General features: G+C 41.7%; 1 protein-coding gene across 11 annotated transcripts in view; it reads left to right on the top strand.

Annotated features, from left to right (window-relative positions):
* Positions 1 to 23581, top strand: part of si:ch211-207d6.2 (sickle tail protein) — an 89197-nt gene extending 65616 nt beyond the window's left edge. For 5 of the 11 annotated variants that reach the window (XM_046321114.1, XM_046321113.1, XM_046321116.1 and 2 more), the window contains 12 exons: positions 2027 to 2163; positions 2405 to 2552; positions 2644 to 3157; positions 4320 to 4602; positions 11286 to 11387; positions 15311 to 15567; positions 15770 to 15949; positions 16270 to 16389; positions 17058 to 17141; positions 17240 to 18946; positions 19898 to 20017; positions 20668 to 23581. In XM_046321114.1, coding sequence (XP_046177070.1) covers positions 2027 to 2163; positions 2405 to 2552; positions 2644 to 3157; positions 4320 to 4602; positions 11286 to 11387; positions 15311 to 15567; positions 15770 to 15949; positions 16270 to 16389; positions 17058 to 17141; positions 17240 to 18946; positions 19898 to 20017; positions 20668 to 21216 — 4201 coding nt within the window. In that variant the 3' untranslated portion in view covers positions 21217 to 23581. Of the gene's footprint in view, positions 1 to 2026; positions 2164 to 2404; positions 2553 to 2643; positions 3158 to 4319; positions 4603 to 11285; positions 11388 to 15310; positions 15568 to 15769; positions 15950 to 16269; positions 16390 to 17057; positions 17142 to 17239; positions 18947 to 19897; positions 20018 to 20176 lie in introns of all 11 variants that reach the window. The other 6 variants (XM_046321120.1, XM_046321117.1, XM_046321123.1 and 3 more) reach the window with 6 other exon arrangements.
* Positions 23582 to 23722: the final 141 nt, after the last annotated feature.

Genomic DNA, 23722 nt, shown 5'->3' on the forward strand with positions numbered 1-23722 from the left:
GTAGGGTGCTGTCTTTCGGATGGGACGTTAAACGGGTGTCCTGACTCTCTGAGGTCATTAAAGATCCCATGGCACTTATTGTAAGAGTAGCGGTGTTAACCCTGGTGTCCTGGCTAAATTCCCAATCTGGCCCTCAAACCATCATGGTCACCCAATAATCCCCAGTTTACAATTGGCTCATTAATCCCCCTCCTCTCCCCTGTAACTATTCCCCAGGTCGTTGCTGCAAATGAGAACGTGTTCTCAGTCAACTTACCTGGTAAAATAACGGATAAATAAAAAAAATAAAATTTCAGTATATGTGACAAAATAAGATGGTACAATGATTCTCTATGCTATACTATCTAAATTTGTTCGGGGTCACCCAAAAAGTTACATATTACCATTTTAATTAAGCTAAAATATCAGAAATAAATCATAAGTAATGAAGGCCAGTATCAGCTCCTTTTCATAAATAAAAGAGAATAAATCATCTCAACCTGTAGCAGTCAAATGATTTGCGCACAAAAGCAAGTTTCAACCAACTTAATTTGCATTGAGCGTGAGAAATGCTATTTACAAGTTAAATATTGGTATTATAAAGACAGAAAAATACACGTCAAAGTTGAATTACACAAAGGAATATTAGTGGGAATATAACCATAATATAAACAAGAGAATGGAATATATTTGAAAAGCCTAGAATTGAGAAAAACATCACCGTGTGGATTCTATTTTTCAATTTATTTTAGATTTGATTGGGAAAAACAAAACAAGTAGGCTGCAATGCAAGTACAGTGCAACAGACTTTAGTGAACCATTTCCAGAAAATGTATACAAAACAACACATTTAGGAGCAAAACATCCTGAATATCAGGACGCACAACTGCAACGTGTTTAGAATACTAATTCATACGCACATTGCATCTGAAACTGTTCTTTAGAGATTGTAACCCATCTGTCCCCATGAAAAGTATGTTTAGGGCTCCATCTACATTCATTCCACCTGGGACAGGACAAATCTTATTTGTGATATCAGGCCAGGTTTAGCAGAAGGCATGAAGAGCTCTGCTTGTCTTCAAATGCCCTGATTTATGCATTGTGACACTTTTGTTTACATAGGGCCCCATGATAAGAAATTAGCTAAACTTCTTCCCGCTAATGAAAACAACTCCACAAATTATTTTTGTACAAATAATCTGTGCACTTCAGATTTTTTTGGCCCAGTTAGTGGCTTTTGACTCCTTGTAGCTTGAAGTGTTTGAAATAGCCTAATTGGTCTGTGTCAGCCTGTGCAGAATAGTAAGGTAGTAATATTTTTTTTTAATGAAGTCTGGTACACCCTCCTGTAGACTCTTAAAAAGGGTTCTTTACCAACATCTTCCTCAGTGTTGGAACCAAATAATGTCTCTATTTGTTTTTCAGATCAATCTTGTGTTTTGAGAAAGTAGATAACAGTTTAATACTAACACATATAAATGAGTATGAATAATTTAGGTAAACAATTGCATATTAAATGATGTGTGGTCTGTCGTGCAGTCGAATTTTACAATATACAACGTGTCCCCCCAAAATGTGTATATACAGTGCCGGTCAAAAGTTTGGACACACCTACTCATTCAAGGGTTTTTATTTTTTCAGACTATTTTTACATTATAAAATAATAGTGAAGACATCAAAACTATGAAATAACACATATGGAATCATGTAGTAACCAAAAGAGTTTAAAAAATCCAAATATATTTTATATTTGAGATTCTTCAAAGAAGTCACCGTTTGCCTTGATGACAGCTTTGCACACTCTTGCATGAACTCAACATTTACTTCGCTGCCATCTGATGTTTATTGCTCGTTATTACATTAGGAGAAATCACCATGCAAAAACTACAGTGCCTGGGAGAAGATGCAAAAATGGAACCATTTATTAGTTGAGCAGTGAGCACCATCATAATATAGGCCAATCACCAATGTCTTTCCTTGTCATGCCAAACATGAACATTGGTTTTACTGTAATGTTATGACCAGATGTGGAACCTGTGTCTCTCAGGGAGCTGGAGGAGTATGTGGACCGTCTGAGGAGAGACGCGTCCTCTGGCAAAGGTCAGCTGTCAATCACCCTCAGGGACGTGGAGGAGGGAGCTGTCAACCTCAGGAGGGTGGGGGAGGCCTTGGCTGGACTTAAAGGTGAGCACTGTCTGGGGCTGCTGCTAGAGGTTAGCACATAATTGACCACAGGTAGAAGATGTTCAAGTGATTAAGTTACCAATAGCAGGAGATACGCCATAGCAGCATTAATCATATACAACCAGTCAGTTCTGTAATGTTTTAAAATATGTGAAGGGTAAGAAAGGACACCGTGGATAGCTGACACCTCGTCAATGTGTGACAACTTTAGGATTTATGGTCCCTCCCTCCCCTCTGTCAGGTGAGTTCCCAAGCCTGCAAGGGAAGATGCGGACGGTGCTGCGTGTGGAGGTGGAGGCGGTGCGATTCCTGAAGGAGGAGCCTCATAAGATGGACAGCATGCTTAAGAGGGTCAAAGCCCTGACAGAGGTTCTCAGCGGTCTCAGAAGGTACATGCTGCACCTATATATCATCCAGGACATGTAAGAGGATGATTGATGATGTGAGTAGTCAAATAAAGTTGTGCTGTGTTCCCTTCAGATGTGTCACAGAGAATCATCCTCACAATCCCGAGCCTGGAGCAGCCACAGCAGAGGGGGGTGTAGAGCCTGCCATTGCCCTGTCTGAACCCCCCCGGAAGAATCTCCCCACCATGGAATCCCCCAAACCTCAGCCCAGGCCCTCTGTCAGACCTCCCCAGCCACAGGTCAAGAACCCTGCAGGCAGGCCAGACACAGTCCCCACCTCACCTGACATTGTCCACCGTGTGAAGAGCTCTCCCGTCAACATGCATTCTTGTCAGCACTCAGCGGCTCTGCCACACCACCCCAGCCCCCCACTGACCTCCACCCACGGTCGAGACTCCCCCACCGTGGCCAAGGTCAGTCCCCGCAGCCGAGAGAACAGTCCGGCCCTGCAGAAGAGAATAGTCCCTTGGTGTGGCGATGGACCGGCACCCACGGCCAGCAGCACTGAGACCACCTCACAACCACCTGGTTCAGAGGAGATCCACACCAACAGGGGCAGCATCAAACACATCGTCATGGATGTTGAGGTAGTCCTAGTCGGTCTGATAATCTTAGTAATCATTTCAGTGCCTGTAAAACACATGAGTCGGTTTCCTGTTTAAGATTAAACCGAGACTAAAAATATTAAATTGAGATTATTCTTAGTCTAAAACTGGACTTAATCTGAGTCCAGGAAACTTTCTCAAGGTAGCTGGGTTGAGATGAAGAAAGTCTTTAAAACTGAGATGACTGTTACATACTGTGTAATGTAATATATACCACACTAACACTCAAGATGATTAAACAGAGCCCTCTGCCAGTTCTCTGCCAGTTCTCTAACATAAACCAATCTCAGTGAAGTGCATCTACATTTCTGATCGGTATGCATTGAGACGTCTGGGCCATTATATATCATTAGTATACCATTAGTCACCCCAAAAACCAATTCCTCCTTTGGCCACCTCTCCTTCCAGTTATCTGCTGCCAATTTTTATTTTTTTATTTTACCTTTATTTAACTAGGCAAGTCAGTTAAGAAAATAATTCTTTTTTTCAATGGAAGGAACAGTGGGTTAACTGCCTGTTCGGGGGCAGAACGACAGATTTGTACTTTGTCAGCTCGGGGGTTTGAACTTGCTAACTTGCGGTTTCTAGTCCAACGCTCTAACCACTAGGCTACCCTGCCGACTGGAATGAACTACAAAAATCTCTGAAACTGGAAACACTTATCTCCCTCACTAGCTATAAGCAACAGCTGTCAGAGCAGCTCACAGATTACTGCACCTGTACATAGCCCATCTATAATTTAGCCCAAACAACTACCTCTTCCCCTACTGTATTTTTTATTTTATTTTGCACCTTTGCACCCCATTATTTATACTACTATCTACTTTGCACATTCTTCCACTGCAAATCTACCATTCCAGTGTTTTACTTGCTATATTGTATTTACTTCGCCACCATGGCCTTTTTTTTGCCTTTACCTCCCTTATCTCACCTCATTTGCTCACATTGTATATAGACTTATTTTTCTATTGTATTATTGACTGTATTTTTGTCTTTTTCCATGTGTAACTCTGTGTCGTTGTATGTGTCGAACTGCTTTGCTTTATCTTGGCTAGGTCGCAATTGTAAATGAGAAACTTGTTCTCAACTTGCCTACCTGGTTAAATAAAGGTGAAAAAAATACAAATTATCCTCCACCCCACAGACTGCAGAGAGAGAGCAGGACCTGGAGGAGGGGAGGTCGCCACAGAACTCAGCAGCCACCTCTTCTGGGAGTGAGTTTGAGCAGATTCTCCAGGAGGCCCAGGCCAGCCTGATGAAGGCCATACCCGACCTGGAGGTGACTGAGACCGGGAGAAGGGAGGCTCAGTCCTCCACTCCACCCCTAGCTCCAGACCAGCCATCTCTCCCAGACCCAGAGCTTCCCCTCAACCCTCCACTGCCAGACGAAGTAGATGCCCCTCAACCTACTGAGGCATCTCTTCCAGGTAAGAAACTATGGAAGTTAATAGACCAATTCAATTGTTGGAAGCATCAAAGTTACCAGTTTGCTGTAATTTTTCCTATTTTTGTAAGAAACTCTGGAAGGACTCAGAATGCAGAACCATTGTACAAACTGGAAGATTGTTCATCATCCCCAAACAAAACTGAAGGTGTAAATAATGATACATAATAAATGTGGAAATAACCATCTTGGTTAAGGGCGAAGACCAATAAGGCAGAATCACCTTCCTTAAATGTATCCATAATGGAAAGAAAATTGCCTTTATTAATGTGTATGCTACAAATTCATATTATCCTACTTTATTTGATTCTATGAACAGCATATTGTTAGAATTAACTGAATTCCATCTGGTTATTGGGAAAGACATGAATGCCATTTTGGACATGCAGGACAAATCTAATAAGACTAACTACAATCCATACACAACCAAGGCTCTCCAGCATATACTCTCTGATTACAATCTCAGTGATGCCTGGCAAGCACATAATCCAAAAGCAAATGAGTAAATGTTCTACTCAAACAGGCATAAAACATTATCCTGAATCAATTGTATATTATTTATCTACACCTCTATTTTCTAAAATTAAGAAAATAGAAAATCGACATATGAGCTTGTCCGATCACCATGCCTACTACAGACAATTACACATTTCAGATTCTCCTACAAAATGGCGTTGCAATGTTTTATTACTACAAAATCCTACATTCTGTGATCAATTTGAAATTGAACTAAATTAATTCATAATGATTAATAGAAATTCAGGCAATGACCCCCAGATTCTATGGGATGCCACCAAAGGTTGTTTAAAAAAATTAATAATGCAACTGCATTTGCATCTGGGTTGAATAAATCACAATTAAAGAAGATATCAGAATTAGAAATGCTGTTAACTGTGTTAAAGCGTTCTCAATAAACCCTTTTTTCAGACTAGGTAGCTGTTACTCTTTCCAAAGTCAATACATAACTTAATTTATTGATAAGACAGAGAGCATAATTTGCCGTCTTTCGAGTTAGACTCAACCATAACTTCCATGGTAATCGGTCACTGTACTGGCCAACAAGCAGTAATGATCAATTAGCTGATATAGTAACTATTGTATCTGAATCCTAAATAAATGTAAAAAACTATTATTTTACCTTTATTTAACTAGGCAAGTCAGTTATGAACAAATTCTTATTTTTAATGACGGCCTAGGAACAGTGGGTTAACTGCCTTGTTCACGGGCAGAACAACAGATTTTTACCTTGTCAGCTCAGGGATTCGATCTTGCAACCTTTCGGTTCCTAGTCCAACGCTCAAAGCTTATCTCCCTTCTGTAAAGAACTGTACACCTCTGATTGTGAATCCACACCAAGCCAGACTAAATCCTTTCTAAAAGAATAAAGAACACCTCTTCTCTCAACAGAGGAAGCCACCTCACTGGGAGCCTAAATCGCTCTCAATGAACTCAAAACAGCATTGGATAGCATGAATAAAGGCAAATCACCTGGATGGGATGATAATTGCCCCTGAGGTCTATACATTTCTTTGGAATCAATTAGGTCCACCATTGCTCAAAATTATTAATACAGGCGTTCACAAAGGTTCATTTGGGAGAGATGTGAATACAGCACTAATTTTGCTTTTATTAAAGAAAAGGTAAGAATGCCACCCAGTGTTCTCACTATCTTTGATAAACACAGATGTTAAAATGTTTTCCAAAATGTTGTTGTCCCGTCTCAAGACTCAAAACCTTTATCCTCGGATAACCTCCATTGACAATTACATATCTTAAATGCTTCATCAGAAACAACAGCTCCTTAGGCTGTTTTATCTCTCGATACAGAAGAATGTTTTGATAAACTAGAATGGTCATATCTTTGTCTGTCTTGGAACATATGGGAATTGCCTCCAATTTCATTAATATGATTAAAATACTATATATGCCAATCCCTCAGCCATAGTTATAACAGGCAATATCTGCTCTGCTCCGTTCAGAATCACTAGAAGCATTCGACAGGATATCCATTGAATCCCTGGCACAGGCAATTCGTCAATCGAAGGAAATGACACCAATTTCCCTAAAAATCTACTGATCAATTAATCTCATTATACGCGGACAATATGTTACTATATCTAAACAATGGATCTCAATCGCATTGAAGATCATAGATACATTCAGCCTAATTTAAAGTTCTAAAATTAATTTAACCAAATAATGAAGGAAAAGCATTGGCAGTTTGAATTTTGGCAAGTTTGTATGGGAAATTATTGTTATCAATCAATAATGACAAACCTCCTGGCATTGACAACTTAGAAGGAAAGCTACTGAGGATGGTAGATGACTCTATGACCACTGCTTTGTGTCACGTCTTTAATTTTAGTCCAATTTATAGTCCCGTACCCCTTCAAACATTCAACCTTCAGCTGCGTACCCCCACTAGCACCCGGGTCAGCGCACTTTCAAATGTTTTTTTACTTCCATCATTGTAAGCCTGCCACACACACTATACGAGACATTTATTAAACATAAGAATGGGTGCGAGTTTTTGTCACAACCCAGCTCGTGGGAAGTGACAAAGAGCTGTTATAGGACCAGGGCAATAATATAATAATAATCAATAATTTTGGTCTTTATTTAGCCATCTTACATATAAATCATTATTTGTTCATCAAAAACTCACCACAGGTTAAATAGAATGGTGTGCTTGAAAGGATGAACATAACTCTGCAATGTTGGGTTGTATTGGAGAGAGTCTGTCTTAAATCATTTTCCACACACAGTCTGTGCCTGTATTTAGTTTAAGCTAGTGAGGGCTGAGAATACACTCTCACATAGCTACGTGGTTGCAAAGGGCATCAGTGTCTTAACAGCGTGATTTGCCAAGGCAGGATACTCTGAGCGCAGCCCTATCCAGAAATCTGGCAGTGGCTTCTGATTAAATTACATTTTCACAGAACCGCTTGTTGCAATTTCGATGAGGATCTCTTGTTCAGATATTGGTAAGTGGACTGGAGGCAGGGCATGAAAGGGATAACGAATCCAGTTGTTTGTGTCGTCCATTTTGGGAAATTTTGCGTAATTGCGCAACCAGCTCACTCAGGTGCTTTGCTATATCACATTTAACATTGTCTGTAAACTTGAGGTCATTTACACACACAAAATCATACAATGATGGAAAGACCTGTGTGTTGTAAACGTGTTACATGGTTGCTGCCCATATCATTGCATAATGCAGGAAATACACAAGAGTTAAGGGGGGCCTTGTTTTAACAAAGTTAACCATTTTCACTGTAGTGTCCAAAATGTATTTCAAGCTGTCAGGCATTCCCTTGGCAGCAAGAACCTCTCGGTGGATGCTGCAGTGTAACCAAGTGGCGTCGGGGCAACTGCTTGCACTCGCATTAACACGCCACTATGTCTCCCTATCATGGCTTTTGCACCATCAGTACGGATACAAACACAACTTTACCACCAAAGTCCATTTGATGTCACAAAGCTGTCCAGTACTTTAAAAATATCCTCTCCTGTTGTCCTGGTTTCCAGTGGTTTGTAGAAGAGGATATCTTCCTTAATTGCCCCTAAATAAACGTAACAGACATATACCAGGAGCTGTGCCAGGCCTGCCACGTCTGTTGACTCCTCCAGCTGTAACGCATAGAATTCACTGGCTTGTATGCGAAGCAGTAATTGTTTTAATACATCGCCTGCCATATCACTGATACATTGTGAAACAGTGTTGTTTGATGAAGGCATTGTTTGTATAGTTTTTTTTTGCCTTTTCCCCAAGCATTGTCCCAGCCATATCCGCGGCAACAGGAAGAATTAAGTCCTCCACAATAGTATGGAGCTTGCCTGTTCTAGGTAGTTTTCCACTCGGTAGCTCTCCACATAAGATGCTTCTAGCCCCTTCTTATTAATGGTATCTGTTGCTTTTATACATGTCTTACTGCTCAAATGTAATCTTAATTCTCGCTCAAAAAACTCCTGTGGCTTATTTTTCAAATTGGCATGTTTCGTTTCCAAATGTCTGCGCAGGAGTAAAGGTGTCAAGTTGTGAGATTTGTAATTTTCCACGAAAAACACACTGTGGCTGAGGAAAGGCACTACTCCCAATATAAGTGAACCACAAACCAATGTAGTTCTCATCATATTTGCGACTCTTCGATGGTCCAACGTCCCTGTCTGTTGTTCTGTGCTTTCCCGGGGAACGGGGGCAGTAGCTCTTTGGCTGCATCAGATTCACAACTGCCAGTGTGTGTGCTAGCTGGACTAGCAACAAATGTAGAATTACTGATGCTAGCATTGGATGTGCTCATGAAAGCAGAACAACTTGTGTCGTTGACAGGTGCAGGTGTAGTACTGCTGGTAGTAGCAGTACTACCAGTAGAGGCTGGTATTTGTGTCTACGGACGCGGGCCTTACTTTTTTTAACCATTGAACAATTTTTGATCAAAGGGAATGAGCAGCAGCTACGTTTGGCTACATGTGGACCGTTAGTGGAATTCCCGCGAGAGAGTAACGGTTAATGTGATTGGATGTTAATTATTTGACTTGGCTACCTGTATTTGACATTATGTTGTTATTTCGCTGAACACCAGATGGTTTAATTTTATTTTAGGCAGTGAAACGAGGCGACACGGGCGAGAAAAAACATCACCCAAATGTATAGCCCTGTTGAAAAATCTAAATGGACTATTTGAAAATGTGAATCACATTTTTTTATTTGGCGTACCCCCGACGACATTGCGCGTACCCCAGTTTGGGAATAGCCGGTCTAGAGGAAGGTGTTTGTCCTTAGGCCTGGAGCGAAGCCAAAGTCATTACACTACCCAAGAGTGGTAAAGCGGACTTTACTGGTTCTAACGGCAGACCTATCAGCTTGTTGCCAGATTTAGCAAACTGTTTTGCCTTGACCAAATACATTGACAACAGACTTTCATCGTTCTTATAGAGAAGGGCACTCAACATGTACTGCACTGACACAAATGACTCATGATTGGTTGAAAAAGAATTATAATAAAAAGCTTGTGGGAGCTGTACTGTTAGATTTCAGTGGAGCCTTTGATATTATTGACCATAACCTGTTAACTTACAGTAGAAGTCAAAAGTTTGGACACACCTACACAAAGCAAAGGGTGGCTACTTTGAAGAATCTCAAATATAAAACATTAACACTTTTTTGGTTACTACATGATTCCATGTGTTTTATTTAATAGTTTTGATGTCTTCACTATTATTCTACAATATAGTAAAAATAGATTGCCATATCGTGGATTCTGAGCTAGCTAATTAAACTCAGAGAGCTTTCTTTAATGGAAGCCTTTCTAATGCGAAACGTGTAGGGTGTGGTGTACCGCAGGGCAGCTCTCTAGGCCATCTATTCTTTTATATTTTTACCAATGACCTGGCACTAAACAAAGCCTTTGTGTCCCCGTATGCTGATGATTGAACCATATATAATGCATTCAGAAAGTATTCAGACCCCTTGAATTTTTACACATTTTGTTAACTTACTGCCTTATTCTAAAATGGATTTTTTTTTAAATAAAAAAATCTGCATCAATCCACGAAATGAATTGATTACTGTCCCTGATGTTGACAATAAAATTCTTCCTTTTGTAACTAATAGACAATATTTTTTGACATTTTCTTTCAAAATCAGGCGCAGTAATCAACAAATTTTTCCTGCTGGACAATAGAATTTTTCCTTTTGTATTAGGCAATATATATATATATTTACCTTTATTTAACTAGGCAAGTCAGTTAAGAGCAAATTCTTATTTTCAATGACGGTCTAGGAACACTGCCTAGTTCTGGGGCAGAACGACAGATTTTTACCTACTTGGGGATTCGATCTTGCAACCTTTCGGTTACTAGTCCAATGCTAGGCTACCTGCCGCCCCAATATCACAGCATCATTATATCAGACCATAGCCCTGTCCAGCTAGATATCCGCTTTCCGGACAGTACTGTGTCACAATGCGTGTGGCAACTTGACCCAGTACTACTATCCTGTAGTGCCTTTAAAAATATACATATCAACTCACATTGATGTCTTATTACAGATCAACTGCACCCCTGATGTGTCTCACTCGTTAAAAGCATATCTAAGGGGACAAATTATTTAATTTTACCAGGCAAGTCAGTTAAGAACAAATTCTTATTTTCAATGACGGCCTAGGATAACTACCTGTTCAGGGGCAGAACGACAGATTTGTACCTTGTCAGCTCAGGGGTTTGAACTTGCAACCTTCTGGTTACTAGTCCAACGCTCTAACCACTAGGCTACCCTGACAACACACAGCGCATCAAATGCTTATCGGAGCTCTCTCAACTCAATCTAAATGTGGACAACAGATATGCTTCTTCTCCGACTCCTGAACTCTACAAAGACAGACTGCTACACCAATCGAAATTTGACAATCTTTCCACCAAACAAACTGCGCAGCTTCTGTTTTAAGTCCAGTCAAAAATTATATGTACACTGAGAGAAAGCTGGCAAGTTGTTATCTCACCAGCTTTGACAATCCGCTGCTAGCAGCACAATACCTTAAATCTGTGTTACAGCTGATTTAACGTCTACCAATCCCAAAGAAATCAACAATCAATTAAATCAATTCTATTCGACTCTTTACTCACCAGAGGCTCTTCCTGACACATCTTGTATGCATGCATTTCTAGACAATCTGGACATCCCCTGTCTCAATTCAGATGAACAAACCAACATGGATGCCTCAATAAGTGATGATGACGCTACTCTGGCAATCCAGTCCATGCAGAACGGTAACTGATGGCTTCCCTATTGAATTTTATAAAACATTCTCCTCTAAATGATCTCCTATCCTCAGCTCAATGTACAATGAAATCCTTTCTAGTCAGAAACTGCTACAGACACTTAGGTAGAGCATGGCAAGATGTTCAAATGTTCATAAACGCCAGGGTAGTGGGTTCGATGGAGCAGGAGCCCAGGTGGACTGGGGACCACCCAGTCCTGGGACATGGTCCTAGGGAATGAAACTGGATGCAGCATGGCCATGACTGTCATCATGTCAGGTAGTCCTGGGGATAAGCAGGTCCTCCTGCTTAGATTTACACAGGACAAATGGCATATATTACTTACCCAGGCGACTATTTAGTTTTTTCTTCAAAAAAGACAATGCCCTAGACTGTGGCTCAAGGGGTGGGGGGAACCCAGACAGGCCGACCACAACAGTGAATCAACCCACCCAGGTGACGCATCCCCCCCCAGGGACCGCCCTATCCAGATGAACAAACCAACATGGATGCCTCAATAAGTGATGATGACGCTACTCTGGCAATCCAGTCCATGCAGAACGGTAACTGATGGCTTCCCTATTGAATTTTATAAAACATTCTCCTCTAAATGATCTCCTATCCTCAGCTCAATGTACAATGAAAAGCAGGCGACTATTTAGTTTTTTCTTCAAAAAGACAATGCCCTAGACTGTGGCTCGTACCGCCCTATAAGCCTTTTGTTCCGTTTAGAGACAGTGATGCCTAATATAATTAACTCTGACCAAACCGGATTTATCTCAGGTAAGCAATATTTCTACAATATTCGCCGGCTATTTAATGTTCTTTATTCTGCCCAGTCAACTCTACAGCCAGAGGTTGTCATCTCTTGATGCTGAGAAGGCTTTCGACCGGGTTGAGTGGGAATAATTATTTACAGTACTAGAGAGATTTGTGTTTGGCCCGTCATTCCTTTACTGGATTAAGAGTTTGTACTCGTCCCCAGTGGCTTCTGTTCGCACCAACAATGTTACCTCCAGCTACTTCCCTCTCCACAGGGGGGCCAGGCAGGGTTGCTGTTTATCCCCTTTCCTATTTAATATGGTTACTGAGCCTCTTGCTGTCGCTCTGCGGGCGGAGGAGAGGATTAAGGGGATATTGAGGGGCAACATGACTCACAAGGTGTCCTTCTATGCAGACGATCTTCTCATATACATCTCTAACCCTGTGGAGTCTGTACCCCATCTCCTGGACATGCTACAAGGTTTTGGGACATTCTTTGGTTAGAAGTTAAATCTAACAAAAAGCATGCTCCTCCCCATGAATCAGTTAGCAGAAGGAATTGGGTATGCCAATTTCCCATTTAAGGTGGAGCATCAGGTTTTTTCTTATTTGGGGATAAAGGTCACACACTCTGTTTAAACATAACTTCAAAACACTCCCGGAGCACAGTAAGCAGGATTTCATAAGGTGGTCCACGAATGACAAATCCACGAAATCCACAAATGTTTTTTTGTGACCTATTTGTTGATAACAAATTCGTCTCATTTGATACTCTGAAGGTTGACCATAATATTCCCAAAACCCACTTTTTTAGATACTTGCAGCTTTGCCAAAATACATTTCCCTTAATTTCCACTCGAGCCTACTAAGTGTCCAGTCGTGAGGTGCTTAGATCTTAACCCTTATCTGAAGGGTACAATCAAGATTATACGACATAATACAGGACATTAATCAGCCTTCCTTTGCAAATACAAAATCTGCAATGGAGCAAGACACAGGTGGCGAGCTACCTGGTGATACAGTATATGGCAATAAAGTATTGAGCGTATCCAGTCATCACTTTGCATAAGGCAATGGCTTATTCAGTTTAAGGTTTTGCACCGTCTCCATTACTCAAATGACAGATTGGCAAAAATATACCCAAATGTTGACCCCAGAGTCCAGCAACTGTGGAACACATGTTTTGCTCATGCAAATCGTTGAGTGGCCTCTGGGACCCATTTTTGATACGTTCTCACATATGTGTAATACAACTGTTTGCCCCAACCCAGTCACTGCCATTTTTGGGGTACTTCCCCTAGACCAGAATGCTACCACACATCAGGCGAATGCAACAGCATCACTGCTAGCTTGCCACCTTGTCCTCTTTCACTGGAAGTCTGCAAAGCCGCCCTCCTTTATGCAGTGGGTTAAGGAAGTGATGTCATCCCTGCCTCTGGAGAGGGTTAGATACACTGTGCTTGGGTCCCGACAGAAGTTAGACTTAAACTGGTCTCCATTAATACAATACGTGGAGAGCCTGTCTTTTACTTAGTGTAACTTGCATAGTTTGGTGAGCAGTCATGTCAGTTCTAGTGGCCATTTGTGCTGATTTTTCCAATGTTTCAGTTTCTATTAATGTTTGTTTCTATTTTTCTTTCCTATTTAACTTATTTTTATAGATGCCTTTGTGGGTGGGTGGTTTGGAGGGAGGGATGAGGGGTTGGGGTTGTACTGTTTTTGTTGTTATCTCTGAAAATCTAAAAATAAAGTTTTTTTTAAAGCACTTTTGGAAAGCTCATATTCTAGGCTAGACATTAGAAAAGCATGGTACACAGATCTACAGTAAGTGAATCTGAATAACCCTTTAACTGGAAAAGAATATGGAAAAATATGACCTTGTCATCCCGTAATCTGAACCACCAATTTATACATTCTAAATTTGTTCACAGACTGTATTTAACACCAAAGAAAAGTTTTATCACACTGTTCACTGTGTCCCCTAAAACAGGTAGGCACATTCCTTCATGTGATGTTGGAGTGCCCTGCAGTTGAATGCTTCTGGGACAAAGTTACAAAATAAATTTTGAAGTGCATGAATGTAAACATTCAATGCGTTGCATCTACTATGTTACTTAACGTTGATAGCTCCTTCAATCTCTCAGTCAATCACAGAGATTACTGCGGGCTGGCAGCACTTCCAAAAAAAAAAAAAAGATGCTGGCTCTTAAGTGGCAAACACCCCACTCTCTCACAATTCACCAGTGGATACAGTCACTAGTAGAAGTTATAACATTAGAATTATCGACAGCGAGAATGAAAGGTGCTAGTCAAGAAACAATTGAGGCCTGGACAAATTTTCTTTGTGAAGAAGACTGTGAAGAATAATCTGAGCTAAAGCCCAAACACACACACACACACACACACACACACACACACACACACACACACACACACACACACACACACACACACACACACACACACACACACACACACACACACACACACACACACACACACACACACACACACACACACACACACACACATATATATATGGTAAACATAATACTCAACATAAATATTTCAGGTTACTACAGTTACTACAGTATATATATTTACACACTGTCATAACCAGAAATATTTATGTTGAGTATTATGTTTACCAATAGATGGCAGTATTGATTCAAAACGGGGTTTGCTTTCTGCTATCTGTCAATGTTTAAATGTCTGCCATATATATCGTGCTCGAGAAAGACTCAGGTAGTTCTACACCAGGTGCATTCCGGTAATGTTATTCAAAGTTACCATTTAAATACTAAAACATACTTATGTGTCCAGTGTCATCAATCCAAGAAGCATCCTAAGATGCTACATATACAGTACCTATTTTCATAAAAAATTTGTCATTGCTTTCAGGCCCACAGGAAAGGGCTGGTATGGGGAGGGTTTTCTCTCGTCGACGGGGGTTGGGGTGGACGTAAAAGTATCCTAGGTTAGGGGATATGGGGTAGGGGGCAGGTAGATAGAGATATGGGGGTGGGGACTGACAACCAACCTGTATTGCCAGGCGGGGTGCTAAGGGGTGGAAAACATGGTTTAATAAAACTTTTGTCAAGATGTGTATGTATTATTTATGCTCTACATACAGTATAAATTGTCTGTGTCTGTGTGTCGTCATCTGACAGAACCCACTCAGGCAGCTGATGTGGCTGCTGAGGTGACTGTTCAGGTCAGCCCTGAGCGACCACATAAGTCTATGGTTGAAAAGCCTCGCAGGCCCAGTGTGGAGAGAGAGATGAAGAACAGCCCAGAGAAGTCAGTGAAGTCTCTTCCACCACCCCCACCACGGAGGTTATTCCCTTCACTGTCCGGCCCAGGGCTGACCACAGGGAGGTCTGGAGAAGTCATCTTTACTACCAGGAAGGAAGCCACCACCGCCCAGGTGTGCGACTCATTTGTTGCCAATTTCACTAGTCAAGCAGCATTCCCTCCCAGGATAACCTCATAACACTGCCAGTCAAATAGTTGTCTTTAGCAGTGTATGCACACATGACCTAGTGGGGATACAGTGGCAATTTATCTAAGCCAGTTTTGCTCTGGCAAGTATTCCAGTGTCCAAGTCAGTGTGTTACTATCCCCTTCAGGATGATGAAGAGGCGGTGGTCCCTCAACCCAGTCCCAAACCCACCAGACATCCACCAGAGGTCAAGCCCAAGCCCCAAACCCCTCCTGTTTTTATAGCCTCAGCTGAGCCAGGGGAAAAGGAGGATGAAGAAGAAGAGGATGATGATGAGGAGGAGGATAAATTCATGAAGGAACTACAGGTAAAAATACACAAGTCACATGTAAACCACAAATATGTACAAAGCCTTTGTCTATTTTTTTGTGCCTTTTTTAACATAAACAGTAGCTCTATTGTATGTGGTCTTATCTTACCTGCCTTACTACGAAAACCTCATGGAAATGTGTTCATGTCTGCCTCTGTTGTTCAATGGAGGAAAAGGTTTTGTCTGTGTGAACAAGAATATGCCCTGCCTAATACATCAGTTACTGTGATATTTAACTCAGCCTTTGTTGTACAGCTACAGAGGCCTTGTCATGATATACGATCTGTGATCTAATCGGTGCAATTTGACCTCCTCAGGTGTTTCAGAAGTACACTCTTAGAGATGTAAGCACAAAGTGTGTCATAGACCTTACAAGCACTGCATCTCAAGTCAGACAGATAGAGCCAGAACGCTCTCTCTCACCCAAAGACCCAAAGGTAACAGATGTGGTACCCTTTTTCTAACCCGTTCTGGCCCCCTTAGGCATGCACTGCTTGTAACTCACTCACTGCTTGTCTGGCCTCTAACACTAATCTGATCTGGGGCCTGCCTGTCGGTACTGTCTGTGCTTACAGCTTAATCAGCCTCTGAATCTGTTCTGAGCTTGGATCTAAAGCTTGCTTTTGATTGAATATGCTTCTGAACACTGGTCTGACTGCCACTCATTGCTGTGTTCAGCTATTGCAGCTATTGCTATTGGAATGGCCTGGGGGGCCGGAGGTTTGGTGTCTCCTGTCTGTCATGTTATCAATGCCTTTCAGAGAATTGGCTGATCTCATATAAAAAGTGTATGGTGTCTCTTGGTGTTGGAAAATGTTTGCTCTTGATTTCCAAATGTGATATTATCTTCAATTAATTTCCATTTCCTTCCACTCTGAGATTAGACTTGTCATTCACACTGTGCAGTGTTCTTGCCTGGCTCCGTGAATGAATCTGCATCTGATCATTTGTAGCATATCTCTTATGACATTGTGCTTGACTCTATTTCCCTTAGTTTTCTAAGCATGCCCTCTTGGCTGCCAAGGTTGGTCTCCTCAATGCAATTTGAAATGTAAACTGAACTCGGAGCTGTTGTGCAATGATGTTATCTCCTAAACTGTCATAGGAGAGTCAGGAGAACAAGGGTAAAGACAAAAGTGTGCGCAACACTGACGAAAACAGATTTGTCATTGTTCCAAAGAGTCCCAGGGTAAGTCTTAACTTCCCCAAATAACCATGTTCCTCAGTCAGAATACAGTATATTGTATATTTTTGATGTTGATATTTCCCTGATTTTTTTTCCCCCAGGTCATGTATTATGTCACAGGGCAGTTATCCAATGAGAAGCCTCCATCGGGAAAAACAGACCAATCGGAAGGCAGGGAGGGAACATTGTCCCCCTCACAGGTGGCAAACTCAAATACATTTGACTCCCAGGAGACAGAGTTACTAATAGCAGACACAACACCTCTGGTATCATGTAACTCAGTGCTGGAAAGCCAAGATTGTCCTCCTAATATACAGAAGATAGCAGTTGGAGAAGATAGTGGGAAGGAGAGCGTTGTTGATGAGAATGTCCAGAAGGATCCTGTTCAGTGTCAGAAAGTGGGGGTAGTTGAACCTGTGTCTCCTCCAATACCTGCAGAGAAGCAGGACATATCTGAACCCTCTCAGCAAGACTGTTATCTTACTAACAGTAAACCATCATCATCTTCGTCATCATCACCACCACCATCTTCACCAGCATCACCACCACTTCCACTATCATCATCTTTATCACCACCAGTACCAGTAATCCAGTTTGTTAGTAGTCCAGGCCAAGAGGTTTCAGGTAGTCCAGGGTCTCCACCAGAGAGCAGTGGCCTGGGTGACAGCCAGAGCCAGCAGGTAGTGTTGAGGTCCTTCAGAAGCAGAGCACCACGGTATGTAGAGGAGGGCAGCAGCCTGAGCCCTGACCTCCCAGACGAGGAGGGCCCTCCTCCCCCTGAGAACATCTCCTTCATGATGATCACCAGCAACAGAGTGCAGGCTCTGTCCACTGGGGAGTACCAGGAGATAGTGAATGGTACCAGCATGTCCGAGGTTCAGACCGTCAGTGTGGGGAACGACACCACCAGTATCAGCCAGGAGCACAGTGGCTTCGACAGGAAGCCTGTGATCATCATATTCGACGAGCCCATGGATATCCGGTCGGCCTACAAGCGTATGTCCACCATCTTTGAGTGTGAGGAGGAGCTGGATAGGCTGCTGCACCAGGAGAGCATCAAGGAGGAAGCAGAGGAGGCAGGATCAGAGAAGAGTGTACCTCAGGTAAAGTCTAACACTTATCTACATCAGGCAAACAAGACAGCAGTGACAGGAAACACTGCAACCAGTCACCATTATACTCCTGCTGTGGTTGCGCAACAGAAGAGTACAGCAGAGTGCTCATTACCAGAACAGTCTAAAACAGGGCCCTCAAACACCAGCAAACCAGAGACCAAAAAGAAGTTCAAATTCAAGTTCCCCAAAAATAAGCTGGCGGCCATCAGCCAGGCGATTCGCACTGGGACCAAAACAGGGAAGAAGACACTTCAGGTGGTGGTCTATGAGGACGAGGAGGAGTGGGACGGACACATGAATGAGACCAAAAGGTTTGAGATCAACAGCAGTAGCATACCACAAACTGACTTTAGTCACCTCACCTCTGTGAATAACATCACGTCACCAAGCACTCTCACCAGGTCAAACTCTAAACGCAGGACAGAGGAGATCTGTAAGAATGCCTACGACTCCATAACCAGTCTAGAGGAGACCATTAAACAGCTGGAGATCACTGTGGACAATATAAACCCAGCAGCGCCTAACACCGACTCCTGTGAAGAGTCTCCAGCCACAGTGAAATCCCAACGAGAGAGAAGTCCCTCCAAGAGGCCTGCCCCTCCTCAGGTCTCAAAGTTCCTGAAGCATCCTCAGAGTAAGAAGTCCAAACCAGAGCTTCCCAGGCCATCCATCACAAGCAGCTCCAAGAAACAGGTCTCTCTTAGAGCTCCTTCCCCCTAACGCTGCACTGGTGGCTGGGTCCCTGTGAGGGCTGGTGGCTGGGTCCCTGTGAGGGCTGGTGGCTGGGTCCCTGTGAGGGCTGGTGGCTGGGAGGGCTGGTGGCTGGGTCCCTGTGAGGGCTGGTGGCTGGGTCCATATGAGGGCTGGTGGCTGGGTCCCTATGAGGGCTGGGCTGGTGGCTGTGTCCCTGGTAGATTCCCACCTTCTCTCCCTCTAACCACTAAAGATTAACATGTTTTTCAGGCGCTGCTGGGGATACAGCTGGGATCTACCTCTGCTTATAAGCTGTCTTTGTGGTGTCAGCTGACATGATTGTTGTCCCAGGGTACCTGGGTTGCTATGATGTGTGTTTGTTTCCTAATTGTGGACTTTGAACAGTGACTGGCTTTATATTGTGGCCATGGTTCCACTGTGCATGTTTTGCTGTCAGTGTTGATGCAGGCGGGTCAGTGGCTCCTGAACTTTAGAAAAAAAACGAGGACCCCTAACTTGACTCGGCAGCTTTCTAGATATACCCAAAGCCTGTAATCACAGGCAATATAACGTTATTACTTTATGAGAACATCTCTGGCATACCGCAAAACCATAAATAAATATTATTTGTTTTTAACCATTTATTCTCAGCTGGTAGTAAAATAACTTAATTAGATTTTACTAATAATGTCCAAACAGCATGTGAAACTATAAGTGCAAACTAAAAAAAGAATACAGCTCAACACAAAATCCCCCATTACAGTCTCAGACTTCCCCCTGGAGCTGGTAACTCTACGAGTAGCTCAGTTTGGGAAGCACAGATCTACTGTAAAGCATACTGCCATCTTATCTCTGGATACATGTCTTTTCTGTTGTTGTTGCTTTGGCTCTTAGGTGTTTTCACAATCTGTTCCTAATATATGATTTTTGTCTGTTTTTGAATACTTACAGAATACCAGTGGCTCTCCTTCTTCAAGTCAGATGTCACTTTCTCTGTCTGCAAAGTCCTGGCAGCAACCAGCCGGGTCAGCTGACAAACCAGGAGGAAAAACTCAGAAGCAGTTTCCACAGGTAGTTTTACTGTAAGATGGCCTGTGTTGGGAAGTATTGGAGAAACTACTTTCATGATTTAGAGAACTTTACATGAAGCCTTGGAAACTGTACAATTATAGGATATGTTTGTTGAATCCACTCACTCTCTGTCTTGTTCTCCTACTGTATGTCTTCAAGACCTTTTGACTGTTACCATCTGTACCCTCTTCTTCCTCTCTATATGCTCCTTGAGCATGCTCACCATGTAACTGTAATTCACTTGGAGGTGGAGGCAAGGATAGATTGGCAAGGATATATTCACTTCGCTTTTTCAACGTCTTCAACCTTAAACTAAATCCACTAAACTAAACCTATTTTCAAACTAAACTCACCCTCTGTCAACTGTCCAAATATTATTTAACCCTCTTTATCTCACCCTGAGAAGCATGATATTTATGTCATAAACACTGCATGTGTGTTATGAGTTGGTGCATTGAATTAGTGAAGTAGTGGGCATCATTAACCCTGTAGATAATTTCCTGACTTCATATTTTCTATGAATGATCTATAATTAGTGTATTTTAGTGCCACCTCTTTGCTTTCTAACATGATGCTTATTTATCTTTGTATAATAACCCTTCTTTTGCCTTTCTTGACATTCCATATCTCCCGCCATCTTTGTTTCGCAGGCTAACAGAAGTGCTGAGAAAGCTGGTGGGGATAGTAACCATTATTTCCTTGCTTTACCTGCTTCTAAGATCCCAGCCTTTTGTCATAACTCTGGAAAAAATATGTCATTGCCCGGTCCAAACACTGTGTCTAACCCTATTAAATCACCTTCCTCCTCCCCATCCTCCTCACACAAATCTTTCATCCCGTCTCTTAATCTGAGTCGTCTCGTCCCTCCTAGCCCTTCTCTCAATGACAGACGTCAAAACCTTTCCCTCTCATCACAAACCCAAAATGGCCGACCCAGCCCTTTCTCTCACTGCTCATCTTCCTCTTCCTCCTCCACCTCCCCCTCTTCCAACTCCTCCTCTTTGTCCCCCACATCCACGTCCTCCACCTCCTCCTCCCCTCCCTCTCCTTCCCTCCTCTCCCCGACTGCCATGAGTCAAGGTGCGAGGAGTATCCACCGCATTGCTCATATACCCAGCTTCACCGGACAAAAGATGCAAGGTGGATACAGCAGCAAAACCACACATACACCAGCAGCTTCTTTGTCCAAGGACATATGATTATCTTTTTATATCTATATGTAACAAAGTTAAAAACATACCGTAAACTCATGCCACAGCTTGCTTGAAATGTTGCAGATGGAGCCATCCAATTTGTACGTTTTGGGTGGCTCAACACGTTGGAACATTGTCAAGGAGGATAGTTACGTGTGTTTTGCGAAGCAGAGGATCACTGGTTCGAACCCAGTATGGGGCAGTCGGACAGTGGAGGAAGCTAAGCTTTTAGCAGCACACAGACCCCTGTTACATAACAGTATAAAGTATAGTGGAGGGAAGTGCTGTTTTCAAGGCAACCTAATACAATTGCAGGGCATTCTCTCGTTTCTCTCTAGCTTTGATAAGTTTTTGATCATGATCAATTTGAGTTCACATACAAAAACAGAGAATAGCGTGAGCTGGTTTTCATTCCATGCTCCCTTTCAGAAAGGGGACCTTTTTTCATTTCTGTCTCAGTTCATGGGTTGTTCCATGAAAATAGCGCCTTTTGCATCCCTTTGATATTTAAATAGACGTTGTGCACCAGTATTGAATTGTAAAAGCCTGTTATATTAAATGAAGCGCTCTTTAATATAGACTCCATGGAGAATTCAATGTATTTAAAAAATATGAATAAAGGTTTGCTAAAGTGCCAATTCAGCATTTTGACATGTTCCTCCATCAACCCTTTCACTTCTAGGAAGATTTCAACCCACTTAATCCAAAGATTCCTCCATAATTTCACCGTCATTGTAAAGCCCTAGTTGTTGCTTTGACAGTCATTTCTGAAAAGTATTTTTTATTTCATGTGATTAGTGATTCATTCAAATCTATCTCTCATTTTGGAGGCAAGAAGTTTAGCAGTGAAGAGCTATGGGCCAATAACCGAAAGGTCGCTGTTTCGAATCCCCGAGCTGATTAGGTGTAAATTCTGCCTGTGCCCTTGAGGAGCCACTTAACCCTAATTGCTCCTGTAAGTCGCTCTGGATAAGAGGTTCTTCTAAAAGACAAAACATTTACATTTTAAGGTCAATCCTGTTACATTAACTGAAATCTGTTTTTAATATGGTGAAACTATTCCTAATAAGAATATAACATTGTCAAATCATCGTGTAAAAACAGGTGAGCCGTTTCTACTCTTTTTGGCCATTTTCTGGTGTTTTGTGGTGGAAAACTGAATGGGTCGAGCAAAACACATAGATAAGACAGACTAGAAATGTTTAAGCTATTTTCATTGTTTTTGTGAAGCTTGCATTTAATTGCCACTCCCTGTTGCACACAACAAACGTACATTCCCCCTGTTCACGAGGGGATTCATGGCTGATTTAAGATGAAATGTTACTTTATTTGGCACTTAATAGGGTCGTTTTGTTTAACGTGTACATGTTTTTATGAAGTTAAATGTGCATTTTATGACCGAATGTACAAATGAAGTGAAACCAAAAGTTTTTTTTTTCTTCCAAGTTACACTTCTCAAAAGGCACCGACTTGGTGGAATGACCCTGTTGTATGATGATAACCATATTCACAAGAACTACTAGCTTTACAAATGATCAACACAAAAAGGTGCACACATTCTAGAGTTAATACTAACATAGTTTAGTGGTGTTGGAAATCTAGTTACATTTTTATTGATGTGAGAAATCTGTGATTTTAACGGATGGTGTTATATTTTATACGAATTAGAGTGACACTTAATAATATAAAGATTTGATCTAAAATAACAATTTATGTAAAGAAATCAAATCATTTATTTACATTTTTATGGTGGATGAAGGCATAGATGCAGACTTTCTTCTAGCATCAGTCATTCAGATGTCATCTCTCTTATGCAATGATCTTAGATGTGTGGAGTTGTGCGAGTGGAACTTTGAAGAACAAAATGCTTGGTGATTTCTCAAGCTTCCGATGCACTGCCAAATCCTTTGAGCTAACAAGATAGCTACTGTTCATGCAAAATAATGTTTAGAGGCCTTTTAAGGCAGTAGATGTACTAACATGCTTGTACTAAAGTGTTTGGTTTTACAGATCATGTATCTAAGACATGCACTATGTGGACATTGTAATGTTTACCTTTGGGATGGCAACTGACTTATATTCATATTAGTAACTGGTGTTTACATTCATAATTAGTGACAGAAGTTTACATGCAAGTGTATGTATTTAAGAGGGTTTTGTCTTCAGAAAAGTATTTTAACTTGCCAAACTTCACTCCTATGCATGCCCTTTTAGAGATTTATCTGTCATGTTAGAGAACTATTGTTTGCACAACTCTGTAAATATTTAGTGTTCTCTGATTTTGTAAAGCTGTAAACCATGTTGTAAAAAGGTATTGTAGAATTGAATGCTTGTGAGGTTGAGAAACTAATAAAGGGCTTTCTGTTAGTGATTTGCTGTATGCTTTATGTGTTCATGTTATATTAATCTGTGTGATTGTATGAAAATCGGTTCACTGACATATTGTGGGAATCAATGCAAAGTCAGTTTGCGCTTCCTATTATTGCCCAACAGAGGTCAATATACACATGCA

Source organism: Oncorhynchus gorbuscha, linkage group LG22, assembly GCF_021184085.1.
Source record: "Oncorhynchus gorbuscha isolate QuinsamMale2020 ecotype Even-year linkage group LG22, OgorEven_v1.0, whole genome shotgun sequence".
Lineage (NCBI taxonomy): Eukaryota > Metazoa > Chordata > Actinopteri > Salmoniformes > Salmonidae > Oncorhynchus > Oncorhynchus gorbuscha.